Source organism: Stegostoma tigrinum, chromosome 1 (assembly GCF_030684315.1).
Source record: "Stegostoma tigrinum isolate sSteTig4 chromosome 1, sSteTig4.hap1, whole genome shotgun sequence".
NCBI classification, from domain to species: domain Eukaryota; kingdom Metazoa; phylum Chordata; class Chondrichthyes; order Orectolobiformes; family Stegostomatidae; genus Stegostoma; species Stegostoma tigrinum.
In genome coordinates, this window is record NC_081354.1 from 81,135,137 (window position 1) to 81,158,292 (window position 23,156).

At 42.3% G+C, this 23,156-nt stretch overlaps 1 protein-coding gene across 2 annotated transcripts in view; it reads left to right on the forward strand.

Moving 5' to 3' along the window:
• Positions 1-894: 894 nt before the first annotated feature.
• LOC125453541 (carcinoembryonic antigen-related cell adhesion molecule 15-like) overlaps positions 895-23,156 on the forward strand; it is a 30,295-nt gene continuing 8,033 nt past the window's right edge. For both annotated transcript variants that reach the window (XM_048533282.2, XM_048533289.2), the window contains exons 1-4: positions 895-1,029; positions 14,214-14,552; positions 15,778-16,056; positions 16,154-16,312. In XM_048533282.2, the coding sequence (XP_048389239.1) occupies positions 975-1,029; positions 14,214-14,552; positions 15,778-16,056; positions 16,154-16,312 (832 nt within the window). In that variant the 5' untranslated portion in view covers positions 895-974. The remainder of the gene's footprint in view (positions 1,030-14,213; positions 14,553-15,777; positions 16,057-16,153; positions 16,313-23,156) is intronic.

Consider the following 23,156-nt stretch of genomic DNA (forward strand, 5'->3'; position numbering starts at 1 on the left):
GGGCCTAGACCCTTCATCAGAGAGGCCCGAAACGTCAGTTTTTTTGCTCCTGAGATGCTATTTGGCCTGCTGTGTTCATCCAGCCTCACACTTTATTATCAAGGCATGGAGCTGGATGAGCACAGCAGGCCAAGCAGCATCGGAGGAGCAGGAAGACTGATGAAAAGAAAAGAGGAAGGGTCTAGGCCCGAAACGTTAGCCTTCCTGCTCCTCTGATGCTGCTTGGCCTGCTGTGTTCTTCCAGCTCTATACCGTTTTATCAGTGATTTGTTTGTATTTTTTTAACTGTACAAGAAGAAATTACTAAAGCACAGAGGAGGTAAAATCAGAGTAATTCTCTTCCAGAAAACAAACAAATCTTAACCGTTTTCTGAGCATTTGTCTCCCAACTCCTTCTCATGTGCCCTGACCTATTCACAGTCCTTTTTGCTTCTCTAGGCTTGCCTGGCACAGCTAGTTTATTACTTTCCATCTGCCTTGGAACCAGCCCTGAACTAAACTGAAGTCTTGTGATTTTTGAATGAGACTGTAGACACAGTGATTTAAAATGTATATATTTTTTAATAAATGCTAAAGTAGTCTTATTTAAAGAAGTTGAACAAATTGAATTTTCTTAGGCAAACATATGGAAGTTCTCAATTGGTTTATAGCTAAATCTGTGGGCCATTGATAAACATCTGTTCTTGAGATTTTCAGTCAAATTCAAATTCAACCAAGTGCATCCCACATAGCTACTGCTATTTAAAGGGTCCGTTACTTTAAATGATGAAAATAAACCATCTTTACCAAAAAAGGAAAAGAAATAAAATAAAAACAACAGAAGTTACAAGACTGATAATAAAACATTTTTCAAGGAAAGGAAATGACTTCACAGGAAATATCAATGGAGGGTAACGAAGTAAAACATTATTAAGCAACTACTTTTTCATTAACGTATTTGAAAGCTTGCTACTTTAACTGTACTAAGGATCTCAATGGCAGTAGAAGTTTCAAGAAATCAGCTAACAACGTGGCTTTTTATTGTTATTGGTAAGTAATACAGAAAACAAAAGGTTAGTGTCAATGGGTCTTCCTCAAACTGGAAAAGATATGAAAATGATAAATATACCAAAGTCATCAGTATTGGATGCACTTTTGCTCTCAGTATCTGTAGATTATCTGGACCTGAGCATAGGATGTGCAATTTTGAAACTTGCCAATGGTGCATAAACAATGTCTACTGTAAACGAATATTTTAATGGTTGTTTCAGAACTATTTTCAAAACACTTAAGAATGAATTTTCAGACTAAAGTGGTAGTATTTTCAACTGTAATTTTGTAATTATGATTTCTGGTCATTGTAGTAGATGCAAGTATTGCAGATGTATTTTTCAAATTTATTTCTCACTGTTAGCTCTTTCAAGGCATTTTGTGCACCAGGTACAGATTAACCTTTCCTCTGCTGGTATGTCCAGCCGCATGCTTTAATGCCAGTGTTAGGAGTGGAGCCATTACATATAGTACCAGTGAAATTGCTGCATTTTTCATGCCAGATCTCCTTTTTTCCTCTTTGATTAATGTTGCTACTCATGCTTAATTATACACAAATCTATTTGTGGAGACGTACCAGATAAGTATTAGGGTGAGACTATTCAGATGTCTTTCTAAAGGTCTTTCGCTGCCATTGTGCTAAGAGCAGAGATGAAATAATAGTTTTACTGACTAAAGTACTTGATCGGTGGTTGCTGCTAAACTTGACTCAAGTAAAAATTAACCATATTAACAATCGTACAAATTGGTATACAGGTCTAAGTGCTAACATTATTAGATTTTTAAAACAAAAGTCACTTTGATTGCTAATTTCCGAAAAGAAAGCTTTCCAAAACTGCTGCATTCGCTGATTGTAGACTAATAACATGAGACAAATCACGAGTGAAGATGTGTGTTCCTGTGGAACCAGTGGAGGTTCTGACACGTGGAGCTACTTGGAAATTGCCTGGGAACTTTCAATTTCTGATGAGCAAATCTATTACTCCCTGGGACCTAATGCAAATGTCCTTAATTTTGTGTCAGTGCCAGACATTGGACAGATTCCTGGTAATTAGTTGCATGGTTACCCAGGAAATTTGGTCATTAATATCCTGTAGGGAAGGAAACTGCCATCCTTACCTGGTCTCTCCTAAATGTAACTCCAGATCCACAGCAATGTAGTCATCTCCTCGGCAATTAGGGCTGGGCAGTGAATGCTGGCCGAGCCAGTGATGCCCACATCCCGTGAATGAATAAAAGAAAGCTGGACAGATTAAATCCAGGTACATCATCTGGGTGATTAACAAATGAACCCTACATCGTCTTCCCTTTGACCCCTAGACTACTCCACTGACCCACTATTCCCAAAATCCTACTGTCCAAGTTAACCCAACCCAACCCAAATCAGCTAACTTGACCACTTGACAATGCCCCCAGCTTGACCTGACTATTCCCTTTGACTGACTATCCCTCTGGATCGCTCAACCACCCCTCCTGACCTTACAGGAGGAGGCCATTCAACCCATCATGTCAGTACTGGCTGACAATAGACAATAGATGCAGGAGTAGGCCATTCGGCCCTTCGAGCCAGCACCACCATTCATTATGATCATGGCTGATCATCCATAATCAGTATCCTGTTCCTGCCTTATCCCCATAACCCTTGATTCCTCTATCTTTAAGAGCTCCATCTATCTCTTTCTTAAAAGTATCCAGAGAGTTGGCCTCCACTGCCTTCTGGGGCAGACCATTCCACATATCCACCACTCTCTGGGTGAAGAAGTTTTTCCTCAACTCTGTTCTAAATGGCCTACCCCTTATTTTTAAACTGTGTCCTCTGGTTCTGGACTCACCCATCAGCGGAAACATGCTTTCTGCCTCCAGAGTGTCCAATCCCTTAATAATCTTATACGCCTCAATCAGATCCCCTCTCATCCTCCTAAACTCAAGTGTATACAAGCCCAGTCGCTCCAATCTTTCAACATATGATAGTCCCGCCATTCCAGGAATTGACCTCGTGAACCTACACTGCACCTCCTCAATAGCAAGAATGTCCTTCCTCAGGTTTGGAGACCAAAACTGCACACAATACTCCAGGGGCGGTCTCACCAGGGCCCTGTACAGCTGCAGGAGGACCTCTTTGCTCCTATACTCAATTCGTCTTGTTATGAAGGCCAGCATGCTATTAGCTTTCTTCACTGCCTGCTGTACCTGCATGCTTGCTTTCATTGACTAATGTACAAGAACACCTAGATCTCGTTGTGCTTCCCCTTTACCTAACTTGACTCCATTGAGATAGTAATCTGCCTTCCTGTTCTTGCCACCAAAGTGTATAACCGCACATTTATCCACATTAAACTGCATCTGCCATGCATCCGTCCACTCATCTAGCCTGTCCAAGTCACCCTGCATTCTCCTAACATCCTCCTCACATTTCACACTGCCACCCAACTTTGTATCATCAGCAAATTTGCTAATATTACTTTTAATGCCTTCGCCTATATCATTAATATATGTGGTAAACAGCTGCAGTCCCAGCACCGAACCTTGTGGTACCCCACTGGTCACCGCCTGCCATTCTGAAAGGGACCCGCTTGTCACTTCTCTTTGCTTCCTGTCAGCCAGCCAATTTTCAATCCAACTCAGTATTTTGCCCCCAATACCATGTGCCCTAATTTTGTTCACCAACCTCCTATGTGGGACTTTATCAAAGGCTTTCTGAAAGTCCAGGTACACTACATCCACTGGTTCTCCCATATTCATCTTCATAGATACATCCTCAAAAAATTCCAGAAGATTAATCAAGCACGATTTCCCCTTCGTAAATCCATGCTGACTCTGACCTATTCTGTTACTGCTATCCAAATGAGTCCTAATTTCATCTTTTATCAATGACTCCAGCATCTTTCCCACCACGGACGTCAGGCTAACCGGTCTATAATTTCCTGTTTTCTCTCTCCCTCCTTTCCTGAAAAGTGGGACAACATTTGCCACCCTCCAATCCACAAGAACTGATCCAGAATCTATAGAACCTTGGAAAATAATTACCAACGTGTCCACAATTTCTAGAGCCACCTCCTTAAGCACCCTAGGATGCAAACCATCAGGTCCTGGGGACTTATCGGCCTTCAGTCCTAACAGTCTGTCCAACACCATTTCCTGCCTAATATAGACACCCTTCAGTTCGTCCATTATCCTCGGTCCTTCAGCCACTATTGCATCTGGGAGATTACTTGTGTCTTCCCTAGTGAAGACAGACCGAAAGTACCTATTCAACTCTTCTGCCATTTCCTTGTTCCCCATAATAAATTCACCCGTTTCTGACTTCAAGGGCCCAATTTTAGTCTTAACCTTTTTTTCCTTTTCACACACCTAAAAAAGCTTTTACTATCCTCCTTTATATTTTTGGCCAGTTTTCCTTCATGGCTCATTTTTTGTCTGTGTATTGCCTTTTTAGTTGCTGTTGCTCTTTAAAAGCTTCCCAGTCCTCCGGTTTCCCACTCATCTTTGCTATGTTATACTTCTCTTTTATCATTATACAGTCCTTAACTTCCCTCGTCAGCCACGGCTGCCCCTGCCTCCCCTTAGGATCTTTCTTCCTCTTTGGAATGAACTGATCCTGCACCTTCTGCATTATATCCAGAAATACCTGCCATTGTTGTTCCACTGCCATCCCTGCCAGGGTACTGTACCACTGAACTTTGGCCAGCTCCTCCCTCATAGCCCCATAGTTCCCTTTACTCAACTGCAATACTGACACTTCCGATTCTCCCTTCTCCCTCTCAAACTGCAGATTAAAACTTATCATATTATGGTCACTACCTCCTTATGGCTCCTTTACTTTGAGGTCCCTGATCAAATCCGGTTCATTGCACAACACCAGATCCAGAATTGCCTCCTCCCTGGTAGGCTCCAGTACAAGCTGTTCGAAGAAACCATCTCGGAGGCACTCCACAAACTCCCTTTCTTGGGGTCCAGTACCATCCTGATTCTCCCAGTCTACCCGCATGTTCAAATTTCCCATAACAACTGTAGTGATACCTTTGTGACAGGCCAATTTCAACTCTGAAAGATCTGCCCAGCTAATACAGCTCTATGTCTATAGCCCTCTAAATTAATCACTTTCAAGTTTATATCCAGCTCTCTTTTGAAGCTTCATATGGAATCCGCCTCACCAGTCTCCCAGGCAGTGGATGTGAAAATCCTAACAAATTTCTGAACAAAGCAGTTTCTTCTTATTTCACTTCTAGCTGTCTTGCTGACAATCTTGAAATTTTGACTCATAGTTACTGACATTACTGAAAACAGGCCTTGTCAAAATTATTCATAATTTTGAACACCTCAATAAAGTCACCTTCTCATTTTTCCTGCTCCAAGGATAATAAGCCCAATTTCTCTAATCTTTCCTTGTATGTAAAATGCCTAATTTCTGGTATCATCTAGTAAATCTTCTTTGCATTCTTTCCAGAACTTTAACATCCCTCCTTCAGTAAGGTGACCAGAACTGAACATAATACTCTAAATGTGAACTGACCAAGGATTTGTTGAGATGTAACTTCCCCACCTTGCTTTTACACTCTATGCCTCTATTTATAAACCCAAAGATCCTATAAACCTTCTTCACAATTGTTTCAACCTACTTGACCACTTCCAGAGTATAAACCACATGAACCCTAAGGCCCCTCTGCTCCAGTACCCCTCTCAAAGTTGAGCCCTTGAGTTTGTATTGTCTCTGTTTCTTCTGCCAAAAAGCATCACCTTACATTTCTCTCCTTTGAAATTCATTTGCCAGGAGTCTGTCCATTTGGCCAACTTGTCAATGCCCCTCTGAAGTCACTCTGCATCACCCTCACAATTCATTGTCCTCCCTAGCTTTGTATCATCTGAAAATTTAGAGATTTTGCCCTCAACACCCATCTCCAAATCATTTATATAAACCAGGGTTCAAAAACCGATCCTTGGGGAACACCACTTTCAACTCATCTCCAAACTGCGAAATGCTCATCTATACTTACCTTCTGTTTCCTATCTTTCAGCTAACTTGTCATCCATTCTGCCAAGGACCCATCAATCACAAATATTTCTAACTTTCTAACCAACCTGCTATCTGGCACTATACCAAATGCTTTCTTAAAGTTCAAACATACAACATCCACAGCAATTCGTATGTCACCTCGTCAAAGAACTCAAACACATTTGTCAGACAGGACCTGCCCTTAACAAAGCCATGATGACTATTAACTTATTTTTCTCTACATGTATATTTACCTTATCACATATTATGGCTTCTATCAGTTTTCCCACTATTGATGTCAAGCTGATAGGTCCGTAGTTTCCTGAGTTATCCTTTACCCTCCCTTAAACAACAGTGTCACTTCTGCAATTTTTCAGTCCTTTGTGACTCAACCTGTGTCAGAGGAGCCTGGAAAACTTCAGTCAACAGCTCTGAAATTTGCTCTTTTGTCTCTCCCAGCAGCATCCCAGCCTGACCTCATGACTTGCCTACTTGGAATTCTCCCAGCCTTTTTAGCATATCTTCCTTATTTATCACGATACTGCTCAGTTACATAACACCCACACTATAAACTAGACCATTGTCACCATTTTCTAATTCGATAAAGACAGAAACAACATATTCATTGAGTACCTCTGACATGCCCTTTGCTTCTTTGATCAGCTTACCTTGCTCATTCCTGATAGGCCTCACTCTATCCTTCACTAATCTGAAATTTTTCATATGTTTGAAGAACATTTTACTGTATTAGCAAAGTCTGCTATCTTTTCCTCATGATTCTTCTTAGCCTTCCTTAATCCAACCTTATCCTTTTTCCTGCATTTGAGGTACTCTTCATGATTTCTATTGCTATTATTATTACAGTATGCATCATGTGCTTTCTTGCTCTTCCCTATTTTCTCATTGTAACCTATTCATCACTCTTTTGAAGTTCTCCCATTTTTCATGCCCTGTTTTCTACACCGAAATATACTTCCAATCAAACTGTTCTTGTCCAAGTTTTAAACTCCAAGATTCTGTCCTTCCCCAGTCTTTCTTAATAATTGATTTTTATCCTTTTCCAATTTAATATTGAAAATTATTTTATTATGATTGCTATTTCCTAAATTCTCCACTTACCTGCCTCATTTTCTAGGACTAGATCTAGCACCGCTGCCTCCCGGTAGATATGGAAATGTACTGTTCCAAAGAATCTGCTGCACATATTGTAGGAATTTCTCCCCCTCTTTGCCCCATACTCTGTTTCTTCCCATGTTACCCTCTGAGAATTGAAATCACCATCTATCACAAACATAGTTGTCCTGCAGGTTTCCATAATCTGCCTATGAATGCTATCTTTTACTTCTTTCCCATTATTTGAAAGTCCATAGTGAATATGCAACAAGATCACCACTCCCTTTTTCTCACCTCCAACCATATAAATTCTAATTCAGGAACTGCATCTCGTTCAAAGGCAATGATACTATCTTTGACCAAGACTGCTACACCTCCTCTCTTTTTGCCCACCCTGTTTTACTAAAATCCTTATAACCCAGCATGTTAAGTATCTAGTCCCATTCTGTCTTGAGTCATATTTTCATCAATGCTACTATGTCAGATCCCCCAGAGCAAATGCTTGCTCAGGTTTTGACACCAGATCCTCTGTAATCCCCTTCTCAGTTGTTGTGAATGGGCTGAGCTCTCCCAGAATCCTCCTCAGTCACTTCTCACAGCCACCCTCTCACCTGACTGTGTCTTTTTTTAGATTAGATTAGATTCCCTACAGTGTGGAAACAGGCCCTTTGGCCCAACAAGTCCACACCTCCCCTTACTTCAACTACAAGCCCAACAAGTCTTACCTCCCAACTACCAGACTAGCCTGCCCTGACCTAACTACCACTCTTACTTGGCTACCTATCTTTGACCTGACTGCCCATGCACCCACATTAATATATTTAAAATGCTTTTTATGGAATGTGGGTGTCATTGGCAGGCCAGCATTTACTGCCCATCTCAAGTTGCCCTTGAGAAGGTGGTGGTGAACTGCCTTCTTGACCTGATGCAGTCCACCTGTTATGGGTTGACCCACAATGCCATTAGGGAGGGAGTTCCCAAATTATCACCCAGCAAATGGCAATATATTTTCAAGTTAGGAAGGTGAGTGACTTGGAGGGGAACTTGAAAGTGGCGGTGTTCCCATATATCTGCTGCCCTTGTCCTTCTTGTTGGAAGTAGTCATGGGTTTAGAAAGTGCAGTCTCAGCATCTTTGGTGAATTTCTGCAGTGCAGCTTGCAGGTAGTACATAGCGCTGCTCCTGAGCATCCATGATGAAGAGAGTGGATGCTTGAGCATATGGTGCCAATCAAGTGGACTCTTTTATCCTGAATAGTGTCAAGCTTCTTGAGTTTTGTTAGAAATGCACTCATCCAAGCAAGTGGGGAGTATTCCATCCCATTCTTGACCTGTAGATTGTGGACAGGTTTTGGGGAGTCAGAAGGTAAATTACTTGCTGCAGTATTCCTAGCCTCTGACCTGCTTCTGTAGCCAGTGTGTTTATGTGTTTAGGTAGTGAGTTCAGTTGAGTTTCTGGTCATTGATAGCCTCCAGGGTGTTGATAGTGGGGGATTCAGTGATGGTAATGCCATTGAATGTCAAGCGGCAGTGGTTACATTTTCCATTATTGGTGAATGTCATATCCTGGCATTTGTATGGCGCGAATGTTACTTGGCACTTGTCAGCCCAAACCTGAATATTGTTCAGATCTTGTTGCATTTGAACATGGACTGCTTCAGTATCTGCGGAGTCATAAATGGTGCTGAACATTGTGCAATCATCAACGAACATTCCAAGTTCTGACCTTATGTTGGAGGGAAGGCTATGAACGAAGCATAGAAGATGGTTGGGCCTAGGATACTATCCTGAGGAACTCCTGCCGAGATGTCCTGGAGCTGAGATGACTAGCCTCCAACAACCATGACCATCTTCCCATGTGCCAGGTATGACTCCAACTTTGCCCCGAATCCAGTTTTGCTCGGGCTTTTTGATGCCACAATTGGTCAAATGCAGTCTTGATGTCAAGGGCTGTCATTCTTACCTCACCTCTGTTTGAACCAAGACTGTAATGAGATCAGGAGCTGAGAGGCCCTGGCAGAACCCAAACTGGGCATCACTGAGCAGGTTATTGCTGAGCAGGTGCTGTTTGATAGCACTGTTGATGATACCTTCCATCACTTTGCTCATGATCAAAAGTAGACTAATGGGGTCGTAATTGGCTGGGTTGGATTTATCCTGTTTTTTTATGTATAAGACATACTTGGGCAATTTTCCACATTATTAGTAAATGCCAGTGTTATTACTGTACTGGAACAGCTTGGTTAGGGGAGAGGCAAGTTCTGGAGCATAACTCTTCAGTACTATTGCTAGAATGTTGTCAGGACCCAGTACCTTTGGAATATCCATTGACTCCAATTGTTCCTTGATAACACATGGAGTGAATTGAATTCATGTCTGTAATGAATTCTGGAGGAGGCCAAGATGGATCATTCACTTGGCATCTCTGGCTGAAGATTGCTGCAAAAGTTTCAGCCTTTTCTTTTACCATGATGTGCTCAGCTTTTCCATCATTGATGGTAGAGATATTTGTGTATTTCTATACTGGAATACATGTGACAATAAAGGCTATTCTATTCTATTCCAGTGAGTTGTTTAATATTCCACCACCATTCACAACTGGATGTAGCAGAACTGCAGAGCTTAGATCTGATTAGTTGGATGTGGAATCACTTAGCACTTTCTATCACTTGCTACTTATGTTGTTTTGCACGCAAGTAGTCTTGTTTGATGGTTTCATCAGGTTGATACTTCATTTTCAGGTATGCCTGGTGATGCTCTTGGAATGACCTCTAGCACTCACTATTGATCCGGGGTTAATCCTCTGGCTTGATGGCAATGGTTGAGTGGGGGATATGCCGGGCCGTGAAGTGACAGATTGTGCTGGGGTACAATTTGGCTGTTGTTGATGCCCCACAGTGACTCGTGGATGCCCAGTTTTGACTTGTTCGAAGTCTGTCCCATTTAGCACAGTGATAGTACCACACAACACGATGGAAGTTATCCTCAGTGTGAAGGTGGGACTTTGACTCCATAAGGACTGTGAAGTTGTCACTCTTACCGAAACTGTCATGGACAGATGCATCTGCAGCCAACAGATCAGTAAGGTTGAGGTCAAGTATGTTTTTCCCTCTTGCTGGCTCCCTCACCACATGCCCCAGGCCCAGTCTAGTGGCTTTGCCCTGTAGGACCTGACCAGCTCGATCAGTAGTCCTGTTGCCGAGCCACTCTTGGTGGTGGACATTGAAATCCCCCACCCAGAGTACATTTTGTGCCCTTGCCATCCTCGGTGCTTCCTCCAGGTGTTGTTCAAAATGGAGGAGTACTGATTCGTCAGCTGAGGGAGAGAAGTCTATGTGGTAAACAGCAGGAGGTTTCCTTGCCTATGTTTAACCTGGAGCTATGAGGCTTCATGAGGTCCAGAGTCAATGTTGAGGATTCTCAGGGCAACTCCGTTCCAACTGTACACCACTGTGCTGCCACTCCTGCTGGGTTTCGCTTGCCAGTGCAACTGTACATTTGCAGGGTGGTATCTGAGACACTGTCTGTAAGGTATGATTCCGTGAGAATGATTGTGTTAGGCTGTTGTTTGACTCACCTGTGAGACAGCTCTCCAAATTTGGCACTAACTCCTGCAGGGTCAACAGGGCTGTTTCTGCAGATGTCTTTTCTGGTGCTTAGGTTAATCCTGGATGATCATCTGGTTAAATTTATTTGAGACTCCGTAGCAAATGGTACAACTGAATGGCTTACTAGACCAGTTGAGAATCAATTTCCAGTGTCTGCAGATTTTCAGTTCTTTTGGTTATTATTTTGTCAACCACATTGCTGTGGTTCTGGAGTCAATATGTAAGGCAGACCAGGTGAGGATGGATGATTTCCTTTCCTGAAGATCATTAGTGAACCAGATGGGATTTTCCTGACAATTGGCAATGGTTTCATGGTAATCAGTAGATCCTTAATTCCAGATATCTTTTTTTATTGAATTCACATGCTATCGTCTGCCATGATGTGATTTGAACCTGAGCCTCCAGGAAATTACCTGAGTTTCTGGTTAATAGTCTAGTGATAAAACTGTTAGGCCATCACCTCCCCAAACTTCTTAGTACCTTAACTGTATATCCATCTCACCAACCAACTTCTTTACTCACTCACCCATTCTCTCATTCATTCATAACATTCACACTGGATATTTATGCTTATATCCCAGGGTTACTGCTGTAAATAGGGAGTGTATCATGTCTTCCCCTGACTCTACTTTGCTCCAAAAGAGACCCCCAAAGGTGGCATTGTTGTGTATTTCTGTGAAGGTTGGATTGGAAGTTCTTTGCAAAAAAGCACAACAGCAGCAAAACAGAAATTTCTTAATGTACTGACAATCTGGCAGTCATTGCTGCTGTTCCTGCTGCTAATGGGAAGCTGTAGGTCTCAATCGGTCTCTTTAGAAAATAGTAAACACCTCTATTCTTCCTATCAAAGTGCATATCCGTATAGTTTCCTGCATTGTATTCCATCTGCTGCTTCTTTGCCCACTGTCCTCGCCTGTCCAAGTCATTCTACAGCCTCCCTGCTTCCTCAACCCTGCCTGCCCCTCCACCTATCTTTGTTTTATCTGCAAACTTAGCAACAATGCATCAGTCTTTTATCCAAATTATTGACGTTATATATTAACAGTTGTGGTGCCAACACTGAGCCCTGCAGAACTCCACTGTCACCGGCTGCCTTTCTGAAAATGGCCCCTTCATTACTACTTTCTGTCTTCTGCCAGTCAGCCAATCCTGTACCCATGCCAATATCTTGCCTCTAACATCATGGGCTTTTATCTTATTTAGCTACCTCTGGTGTAGCACCTTGTTAAAGGCCTTCTGCAAATCAAAATAGATCACATTCACTGGCTGATCCTTGTCCAACTACCTCCTCAAAGAATTCTAATAGATTTGTCAGACATGATCTCACCTTGATGGAGCCATGCTGACTCAGCCCCTTTTTAACATCCACTTCCAAGTACTTCTGCAATCTCATCCTTAATAATGTTCACTAAAATCTTACCAATGACCGAGCTTGGGCTAACTAATCTACAACTTTCTGTCCTCAGCCTCCCTCCCTTCTTAAACAGGAGTGTTGCATTAACCAATTTTCAATCCTCCAGGACCCTCCCTGACTCCAATGATTCCCGAAAGATCACCAATACCTCCACAATCTCCTCAGCTATCAATTTCAGAAATTAGAATTCTGGGGTGTAGTCACCAACTACAGGTGATTTATCCACCTTCAGATCTTTCAGCTTCCCCAGCATCTTCTCTTTAGTGATGTCGCTTGACTCTTGACCTTCTGGTATGTTGCTCTCTTCCACTATGAAAACTGATGCAACATACTTATTCACCACCTCTGCAATTTTTGTGCCCCATTACCACCTCTTCAGCTTCATTTTCTAAGGTCCAGTATTCAGTCATGCCTCTCACTTCTTCTTTTATATATCTAGCTTACCCTCATATTTCACCATCTTCTCCCTTATTGTTTTTTTGATTATCCTGTGATTTTTAATGGCTTCCCACAAATCTTCACCACGTTGTATGCTTTTTCTTTTGCTTTTATGCTGTCTCTGACTTCCCTCATAAGCCATAGTTGCCTCATCCTCGCCTTAGTGTGCTTCTTCTTCCTTGGGATGAATTTCTGCTGTATTTCCTGAATTATCCCAGAAACTCCTACCACTGCTGCTCTACTGTCTTACCTGCTAGTCACCACTTCCAAGCAACTCTGGCTAGCTCCTCCCTCATTCCTTTGTAGCCAACTTTACTCAATTGTAATATTGTGACATCTGATTCCAGCTTCTCCCTCTCAAACTGCAGGGTGAATTCTATCTTGTTATGGTCACTGCCCTCAAGGGTTTCCTCAGTTTAAAGTCTCTAATCAAATATACTTCAACTCACCTAATCAAATCAAGAATTGCCTGTTCCCCTATTGGACTCCACTACTCCAAAAAACATATTCCAGACATTCTACAAATCCTTTTCTTGATATCCACCACCAGCCTGATTTTTCCCAGTCTATCTGCATTTTGAAGTCCCCCATAATTATTGTAAAAGTGCCTTTTTCACATGTTCTTTTTTAATCTCCTGATTTATTTCCTGCCCCACATCCTGATCACTGCTAGGAGACACATAGATAACTCCCACCTGGCTCTTTTTTCCCTTGTGGTTCTTGAACTCTACCCACACAGATTCTACACCTTCTGACTTTAAATCGATAGCAAAAGGTGATGTAATTTCATTTCTTTCTGGCAAGACAACCCCACCCCCCTGACCACATGCCTGTCCTTTTGATCAGGCATGTATCCTTGGATATTTAGTTCCCAGCCCTGATCCCTGTTCAGCCACGTCTCTGTGATACCCACAACATCATACCTGGCAATTTCAATCTGTGTTGCAAGCTCATTTACTTTGCTTCATATATTGCGTGCAATTGAGAAAAACATCTTCAGTCCTGCATTGACAGTGCTCCTTCTTACAATTGTACCCTTATCTGTTATGCCTGAAGTTGGTTTCCTGACCATCCATGTACTCTCTGTCCAAAACCTATTTTGGAAACATTAAAAACACTGCTGAGCTGTTGCCCCCTTTAATTTTCCACAATTTTCCATGCAATTGAAGCCCCACCACATTATTTAATTTAAAGCTCTATCCACAGCCCTAATTATGTGATTTGTCAGGATGACATTTCACAGAAGCATTGAAGGTCTGCTATACTGTGAGTGGAGCTGTCTTTTTGGATACATGGGCCCCTTAAATGGGAATAAAAGTCAACCAAATGGCCATTTTGGAGAAAAATAAAGAAACATTCCTGGTGCTCTGTCCAACATTATCCTTCTTAGTGATTGCCTGAGTCCTTGAAAAGGATAATACGAATTTCAAAAATATTTTAACAGACTCACACTTAATGAGATTTCTCTTTAAGAAGCATGTTTCACATTTTTATTATTCTAAAATAATATGCATTTTTAAAAAGCAATGTAAATTAAAAATTAAAGTATTGCTGCATCTAATAAAGCGGACTTTTATTGCTCAGAATGTTACCTCTCGTCTCTTCCCGCTCATTTTGCAGTTTCTATTAGTCAAGCACAACAAAATAAGGTGAATGGATCGGTTGGAAGAAGTGCATTGCTTCCGTGTTCATCCAAGTTTATTCCTGACCAATACACCAACTTCAGTTGGTTGAAGAACAATTCATTGCTAATAACAGGAACCATTAGCAATTCTGAAGTCAATGTTCAAGATGAAACTTATCGAAACAGAGTTCAACTTCCAGAAAATTTTTCATCTGGGAATCTCTCACTCCTAATCACTGACCTGAAATTAAAAGATTTTGGAATATACAGGTGTGAGGCATTTAGGAAGAATCAAAGTATCAGATCTGAAGAGACCTTCCTTACTGTAACTAGAGGTAAGATATCGAGTGCTCACAGTAAAACAAAACCAAAGTTTCTAACTCACAATTTATTTCAGTTTTATTGCAAGTGTGAGAATAAAGCAGCATCTTAAAATTTCTAATTGTTAAAGTGAAGATGCTTCCATTGAAATATTATATAATAAGAAATTATTTTAAAAGGAGCCATCTGCACACGTACTGGTTTCTTTTATGCTAGAGAAGCAACCTTGGTGCAGATGATTCATGTGGGCTTTGTGATACATTTGAGTTAAATCTTGCACCAGCATTATTGTCATTATTATCATTTTTATTATTGATGAAGGTCTGAGCTATGGATAGGCTAGTGTTGATTTCCTCAGAGCAGCAAAGGTTGACAGGGAACCAGATAAAAGTGTATAAGATTATGAAGGGTATAGATAGTATGGATAAGAAGACATTTTTCTGTTAGTAGAAGAACTAGTAATGACGGAGATCGTAGAGTTAAGATAGGAGGTGGAAGACTAAGAGGGGAGTTATGAAGAATTGTTTCCATCCAGAAAGTGGCAGGAGTTGGGAACTCACTTCCTGAAAGAGTGTTGAGTTAGAAACTCTCAAAAGCAACATTTAAATTGTCACTTGTGTTACTAATAGCCTCCAGACTAGGGGTCAAGATCTGAAAAATGGAATTAGTGTTGTCAGATCCTTGTTAACTAGCGTGGACACAATGGGCAAAATGGCTTCGTTTAGTTTTGTAAGCATCTATGAGCCTATAAGATGGTTGGCATTTGGCAGTTGAGGGAAGCATGTTGTGTGGGGTCAACTTTCCTAGTCGACATTTTTGGCAAACAATTTCATAATTATATAGACCAGTTGAAATGTATCACAGACTCTGTGTTATCACATTATTTGTAGAAACACATCTGTCCAATAAATATATTAACATAGCTTTCTTTCTCAGAAAGAATAGCAAACAGTAGGACAGTTTACAATGCACTATTCGTTGTTGAAAGAAGGGAAAGACCTCCCGTTGATGCAAACTAGAAAGAAAAGCAGAAATTGCTGGAGGAAGTCAGCAGGTCGGGCAGCATCTGGGGAGAGAAAGCAGATTTAAAGTATTCAATCCAGTTAACCTTCTTCAGAGTAGAAGTTAACTCTGCTTTCTCTCTGCAGACATGCTGAGTTTTTCCAGCAATTTCTGCTTTTGATTCATTGATCAAAGTTTTGTGTCTTTTAAAGTTATTAAATACCTCTCTTATTTCAGATGCTGTTTCAAAACCTATTGTCAGAATTCTTCATCCTCAAAACATTACTGATCAAAACACAGTCATATTGAAATGTGAAGTCACACGTGGCTCCTTACCTATCACATACATGTGGCACAGGAAAGCCAATAAAACAGAAAAAGCCAAGAAAATAAAACATTATCAACAAACGTTGGAGATCAATCGTACAGTGAAGGAGGGTAGTGGCTTTTTCCACTGTAAAGTCAGCAATAATTTTAGTACAGAGAGGAGCAGCCCAGTGGAAATTCCAATATCTGGTAATCTCCCTTTATTACTATTATCACTGTATATTAACATATTTTCTAGATAAGTGCATTTTATGAACAATTATTTTGTTGTGATTTATTTTCGCAGACTCTGCCACATCCTCAGAGGAAACGACTCTCAGCACACCAAACAATACCAGCACTCCCAGAATTCCATGGCTGGTGGCTGTTGCTACTTCAGCAATGGTCTTATTCATTGTTTCCATAATCTTGATAACAATAAGGATAGTTAAGAAAAAGATGAAAGGTAATATATTTATTACAAATGTTATTAAAATTGTACTATCAATGTAATATATAGACAGATGAGTGCCAGAATTAATACTTCTAATTCCATCTGGTTTAAGATTTTTACCATTTAGTATCCATCAAGGATTCTGTAAGTGACTTTCTGAGAAGTTATTGCCATTTGCCTCAGTCACTATATTGACTACACTTCAAACAAATAAAAAGTTTGTTGTTCATCACTTTGGGTCGGAAGAAACATTCAAACATATGATAAAACAAAAACAATTGTGGATGCTGGAGACCTGAAACAAAAATGGAAATGTCTGGCAGCATCTGTGCGAAGAAAACTGGATTAACATTTCAAATCTGGTCAGAAATCTGAGGAAGGGACACCGGACTTGAAACATTGATTCTGCTTCCTCTCCACCGATGTTGCAAGACTTGTTGAGTTTCTCCAGCAATTTCTGTTTTCAGACTCATAGAGTCATAGAGATATACAGCACAGAAACAGACCCATCAGTCCAAATCATCCATGCCAACCAGATATCCTAAATAAATCTAGTCCCATTTCCCAGCATTTGGTCCATATCCTCTGTACACCCTTCCTATTTATATACCCATCCAGATGCCCTTTAAATGTTGTAAATGTCTTCACCACTTCCTCTGGCAGCTCATTCCATACGCACAAAACCCTCTGTGTGAAAAACTTGTCCCTTAGGTCCCTTATAAATCTTTCTCCTCTGACTTTAAACCTATGCCCTCTAATTTTGGACTCCCCCACCCTGGGGCAAAGACCTTTTCTATTTACCCTATCCAAGCCTCTCATGATTTTATAAACCTCTCCCCTCAGCCTCTGACGTTCCAGGGAAAATAGCCCAGTTTATTAAACCTCTCCTATAACTCAAACCCTCCAGCCCTGGTAACATCGTTGAAAATCTTTTCTGAACCCTTGTAAGTTTCACAGCATCCTTCCTATAGCAGAGAGACCAGAGTTCCACATGGTATTCTAATAGTGGCCTAACCAATGTTCTGTACAGCTGCAAAATGACCTCCCAACTCTTATACTCAAAGCACTGACCAAACGCCTCCTTCACGATCCTTTCAACCTGCGACTTCACTTTCAAGGAACTATGAACCAGCACTCCAAGGTCACTTTGTTCAGCAATGCTCCGCAGGACCTTACCATTAAGTGTACATGACCTGCCCTGATTTGCCTTTCCAAAATGCAGCACCTCACATTTATCTAAATTAAACTCCATCTGCTACTTCTCGGCCCATTGGCCCATCTGACCAGGATCCCACTGTACTCTGAGGTAACCTTCTTCACTGTCCACAATGCCTCCAACTTTAGTGTCATCTGCAAGCTTCAATGTTCATATCCAAATCATTTATATTAATGATAAAAAGCCGTGGACCCAGCATCGATCTTTACGTCACACCGCCGGTCACAGGCACCCAGTCTGAAAAGCACCCCACCACCTACACCCTCTGTCTTCTACCTTTGAGCCAGTTCTGTGTCCAGATAGCTAGTTCTCCCTCTATTTCGAGTGATCTATTGTTACAAACATATCAACAAGGAGCAGATGGAGGCTGTTCAGCTCTTTGAGCCTGTTCCACATTTAATACGATCAACATTAATCTGTTTGTGTTCCAGGCTTCGCATTCCTGTGAATCCCAAATGACCTTTGATTCCTTCCCTCTATTTATTTCTGCCTCAAAAATATTATTGACCACCACCCACCCTGCAACCTTCTGATGGAGTTACACAGCGCTCTGAGAGAAAAAAAATTGTGAGACTGAGGAGTTCTGAATAATTATTCCTTACAGTATTAGTTTATTTTATTTAGGAGTATGAAGGGAACATTCTGGAAACAGCCAGCAGGTCTGACAGGATCGATGGAAAGAGAAAAATAATTAAAGTTCAGGCCTGATTTTATATAGAACTTTGTCTTTGTGGTGTTACAGATTCTGCAAGGCTTGCTGAGTGTTTCAAACATTTTCCATTCTCATTTCAGATTCTCAGTTTGTGTCCTATTTTATTTTTGTGTTGTTGTTCCAATTTCTCAGCAGAGTGGAAATGTTACTCTTGCTGGCAAAGCAGAATTGAAGTCACGTGAATAATGTTTCTTCCTATAAAATTCATTGTACTGGAAAATAAAAAGGCAGCAAGAAAGATCTATCCATGGCTTATTACAAAGTTAAGAATAACATTAGATTACAGAGGAAGTTTATAATATTGCAAAGCAAGCTTGAGAATTTATATTGTTATAGAAATTTGTAAAAAGTGAATAAAAATGGGGCAAGATAGCATAAAAGAGTAAATTTACCAGAAATATAAACCCAGATTGTCAGAGGTTTTCAAATATACAAAAAGGAGAAAAGTAGGTAAAATACATTGTCTTACAGGCAATTACAGTTCGGGGAATGAGCAAATGTCAGAGGTATTGAACAGATATTTTGTGCAGACATGTTACAAGTAGAGGGTAATTAATGAGGTAACAAGAGTTAAGGGCTTTTGTGCTATTGAGCAGAAAATTTGTACTGGAGAAGCTTAAGGGACTAAAGACCAATGATTTACATCCTTGGAGGTAGCTGAGAGATAGTGGATGCACTGATTTTGGTTTTCTAATATTCCCTATGTTCTATAAGAATCCCTATATTCAAGATTAGATGCAATGGGCTCAAAGTCAGCAAATACAACACTATTATTCAAAAACAAACAGGAAAACAGAAAACAGGAGCTACAGGCCAGTTAGCCACATATAAATTTGTTAACATGAAACTACATATTCATCTCAATTCTGAATAGAAGTAATAATATTTAGAGCTATTTGTTCATGAGTTGTGGGCATTATTAGCAATTTCCTAGCCTACCAGCTGGAAAATTTGGTGGTGAGCTGTTTCTTTGAATTGCTGCAGGCAGTGATGCAGGGACATCCATAGTCCTTTTAGGAAAGGAGTTCCAGGAATTTGACCCCATAACATCGAAGGGAAGGTGATCGAGTTTCAAGTTGGGATGGTGTGTGCCTTAGACAAGAACAAGACAAGTAGTTCAAAAAATTCAAGGAATAGGCTAAATAGAATACTGTTCTTTTCATTTAGATTCTTAACTCCTAAAATCTGAAAGTGATCAGATTTCTTTGATCATATCTAAAAATGATGTATTAATGTTTGCATATGAATGAACAGCATAGTGTATTTTACCCAGAAACTAAAGCGCCACTTTTAATCTCAGATTTGCAATGCCCTTTCGTCTTATGAATGTAGCTCTTTATCTTAATCCATTTGTCAAAGTCACCTCAAGCCTTTTGTTTAATCATTTATGAAATGTGATGTGACAATATCACATTTGGGACCTGTACAAGAAGGACGGGTTGCATCTGAACTGCAAGGGGACCAATGTCCTGGGTGGAAGGTTTGCTCGAGTAGTTCGAGAGGGTTTAAACTAGTATGGCAGGGGGGTGGGAACCTGAGCTGTATACCGGAGGTGAGAGTTGATGCAGGTGAGGCAGTAGCAAGAGGCAGACCAGCTAGTGGGAAGGATTTTCCTGGGAAGGAACCAAGGGATCAGTTAAAGTGTGTTTGCTTTAACGCAAGGAGTATCAGGAATAAAAGTGATGAACTTAGAGCATGGCTCAGTACCTGGTGCTATGATGTTGTGGCCATAACAGAGACGTGGGTTTCTCAGGGGCAGGAATGGTTGCTGGATGTTCCAGGGTTTAGAGCATTTAAAAAGAATAGGGAGGGGGGAAAAGAGGAGGGGGTGTAGCACTACTAATCAGAGAGGGTATCACAGCTACAGAAGCTTCCATTGTCGAGGAAGATCTGCCTACTGAGTCAGTATGGGTGGAAATTAGGAACAGCAAGGGAGTAGTCACCTCGTTAGGGGTTTACTACAGGCCCCCCAATAGCAGCAGGGAGATTGAAGAAAGCATAGGTCGGCAGATTTTGGAAAAGTGTGGACGTAGTAGGGTTGTTGTAATGGGTGACTTTAACTTTCCCAATATTGATTGGAACCACCTTCGAGCAGAAGATTTGAAAGGTGCTGTTTTTGTAAGGTATGTTCAGGAGGGTTTCCTAACTCAGTACGTTGACAGGCCGACGAGGGGAGAGGCCATTCTAGACTTGGTGCTCGGAAATGAGCCGGGGCAGGTATCAGATGTTGTGGTGGGAGAGCATTTTGGTGATAGTGACCATAACTGCCTCAGATTCTACATAGCTATGGAGAAGGAGAGGATTGGGCAAAATGGGAGGATATTTAATTGGGGAAGAGGAAACTATGATGCGATTAGACATGAGTTAGGAAGTATGGACTGGGAGCAATTGTTCCATGGTAAAAGCACTACAGACATGTGGAGACTGTTTAAGGAACAGTTGTTGCGAGTGATGAATAAATATGTCCCTCTGAGACAGGCAAGAAGGGGTAAGATAAAGGAACCTTGGATGACGAGAGCGGTGGAGCTTCTCGTCAAAAGGAAGAAGGTAGCTTCAATAAGGTGGAGGAAGCTAGGGTCAAGCTCAGCTCTAGAGGATTACAGGCAGGTGAGGAAGGAGCTCAAAAATGGTCTGAGGAGAGCCAGGAGGGGACACGAGAAAGGCTTGGCAGAACGGATTAGGGAGAACACAAAGGCATTTTAAACTTATGTGAGGAATAAGAGAATGGTCAAAGAAAGAGTAGGGCCGATCAGGGATAGCATAGGAAACTTGTGTGTGGAGTCTGAGGAGGTAGGGGAAGCCCTAAATGAGCTTTTTGCTTCTGTCTTTATGAAAGAAACAAACTTTGTAGTGAATGAAACCTTTGAAGAGCAGGTGTGCATGCTGGAATGGATAGAGATAGAGGAAGCTGATGTGCTGAAAATTTTGTCAAACATTAAGATTGACAAGTCGCCAGGCCCGGACCAGATTTGTCCTCGTCTGCGTTGGGAAGCAAGAAATGCAATTGCTTCGCCACTTGCGAGGATCTTTGCATCCTCGGTCTCCAATGGAGTCATACCTGAGGACTGGAGAGAGGCAAATATAATTCCTCTCTTCAAGAAAGGAAATAGGGAAATCCCCAGCAATTACAGACCAGTAAGCCTCACGTCTGTCGTCTGCAAGGTGTTAGAAAGGATTCTGAGGGATAGGATTTATGACCATCTGGAAGAGCATGGCTTGATTAAAGGCAGTCAACACGGCTTTGTGAGGGGCAGGTCATGCCTCACAAACCTTATCGACTGGACGTCCATGGTGAAAATGAGGTGTTGGGGGCCAGGGATTTGGAAGTCCTGGAGGAGGTGGAGGGCATGGGTGGTGTCACGGACGTAGGTAGGGAGTTCCTGGACCAAAGGGGAGAAAATGGAGTCCAGATAGGTGGAGATGAGTTCGGTGGGGCAGGAGCAGGCTGAGACGATGGGTTGACCAGGGCAGGCAGGTTTGTGGATTTTGGGAAGGAGATAGACATGGGCCGTGTGGGGTTGGGGAACAATGAGGTTGGAGGGTGTGGGTGAACCTTCAGTTCGCCTGAGCCATCTCCAGCACATCCCTCACCTTCCTGGACCTCTCAGTCTCCATCTCAGGCAAACAGCTTGTAACTGATGTCCATTTCAAGCCCACCAACTCCCACAGCTACCGAGAATACACCTCCTCCCACCCACCCTCCTGCAAAAATTCCATCCCCTATTCCCAATTCCTCCGCCTCCGCCGCATCTGCTCCCACGATGAGGCATTCCACTCCCGCACATCCCAGATGTCCAAGTTCTTCAAGGACCGCAACTTTCCCCCCACAGTGGTCGAGAACGCCCTTGACCGCGTCTCCCACATTTCCCGCAACACATCCCTCACACCCCGCCCCGCCACAACCGACCAAAGAGGATCCCCCTCGTTCTCACACACCACCCCACCAACCTCCGGATACAACGCATCATCCTCCGACACTTCCGCCATCTACAATCCGACCCCACCACCCAAGACATTTTTCCATCCCCACCCCTGTCTGCTTTCCGGAGAGACCACTCTCTCCGTGACTCCCTTGTTCGCTCCACACTGCCCTCCAACCCCACCACACCCGGCACCTTCCCCTGCAACCGCAGGAAGTGCTACACTTGCCTACACACCTCCTCCCTCACCCCTATCCCAGGCCCCAAGATGACTTTCCACATTAAGCAGAGGTTCACCTGCACATCTGCGAATGAAGTATACTGCATCCACTGTACCTGGTGTGGCTTCCTCTACATTGGGGAAACCAAGCGGAGGCTTGGGGACCGCTTTGCAGAACACCTCCGCTCGGTTCGCAATAAACAACTGCACCTCCCAGTCGCAAACCATTTCCACTCTCCCTCCCATTCTTTAGATGACATGTCCATCATTGGCCTCCTGCAGTGCCACAATGATGCCACCCGAAGGTTGCAGGAACAGCAACTCATATTCCGCTTGGGAACCCTGCAGCCCAATGGTATCAATGTGGACTTCACCAGCTTCAAAATCTCCCCTTCCCCTACTGCATCCCAAAACCAGCCCAGTTCTTCCCCTCCCCCCACTGCACCACACAACCAGCCCAGCTCTTCCCGTACACCCACTGCATCCCAAAACCAGTCCAACCTGTCTCTGCCTCCCTAACCTGTCCTTCCTCTCACCCATCCCTTCCTCCCACCCCAAGCCGCACCTCCATCTCCTACCTACTAACCTCATCCCACCTCCTTGACCTGTCCGTCTTCCCTGGACTGACCTATCCCCTCCCTACCTATACTCTCCTCTCCACCTATCTTCTTTTCTCTCCATCTTCGGTCCGCCTCCCCCTCTCTCCCTATTTATTCCAGAACCCTCACCCCATTCCCCTCTCTGATGAAGGGTCTAGGCCCGAAACGTCAGCTTTTGTGCTCCTGAGA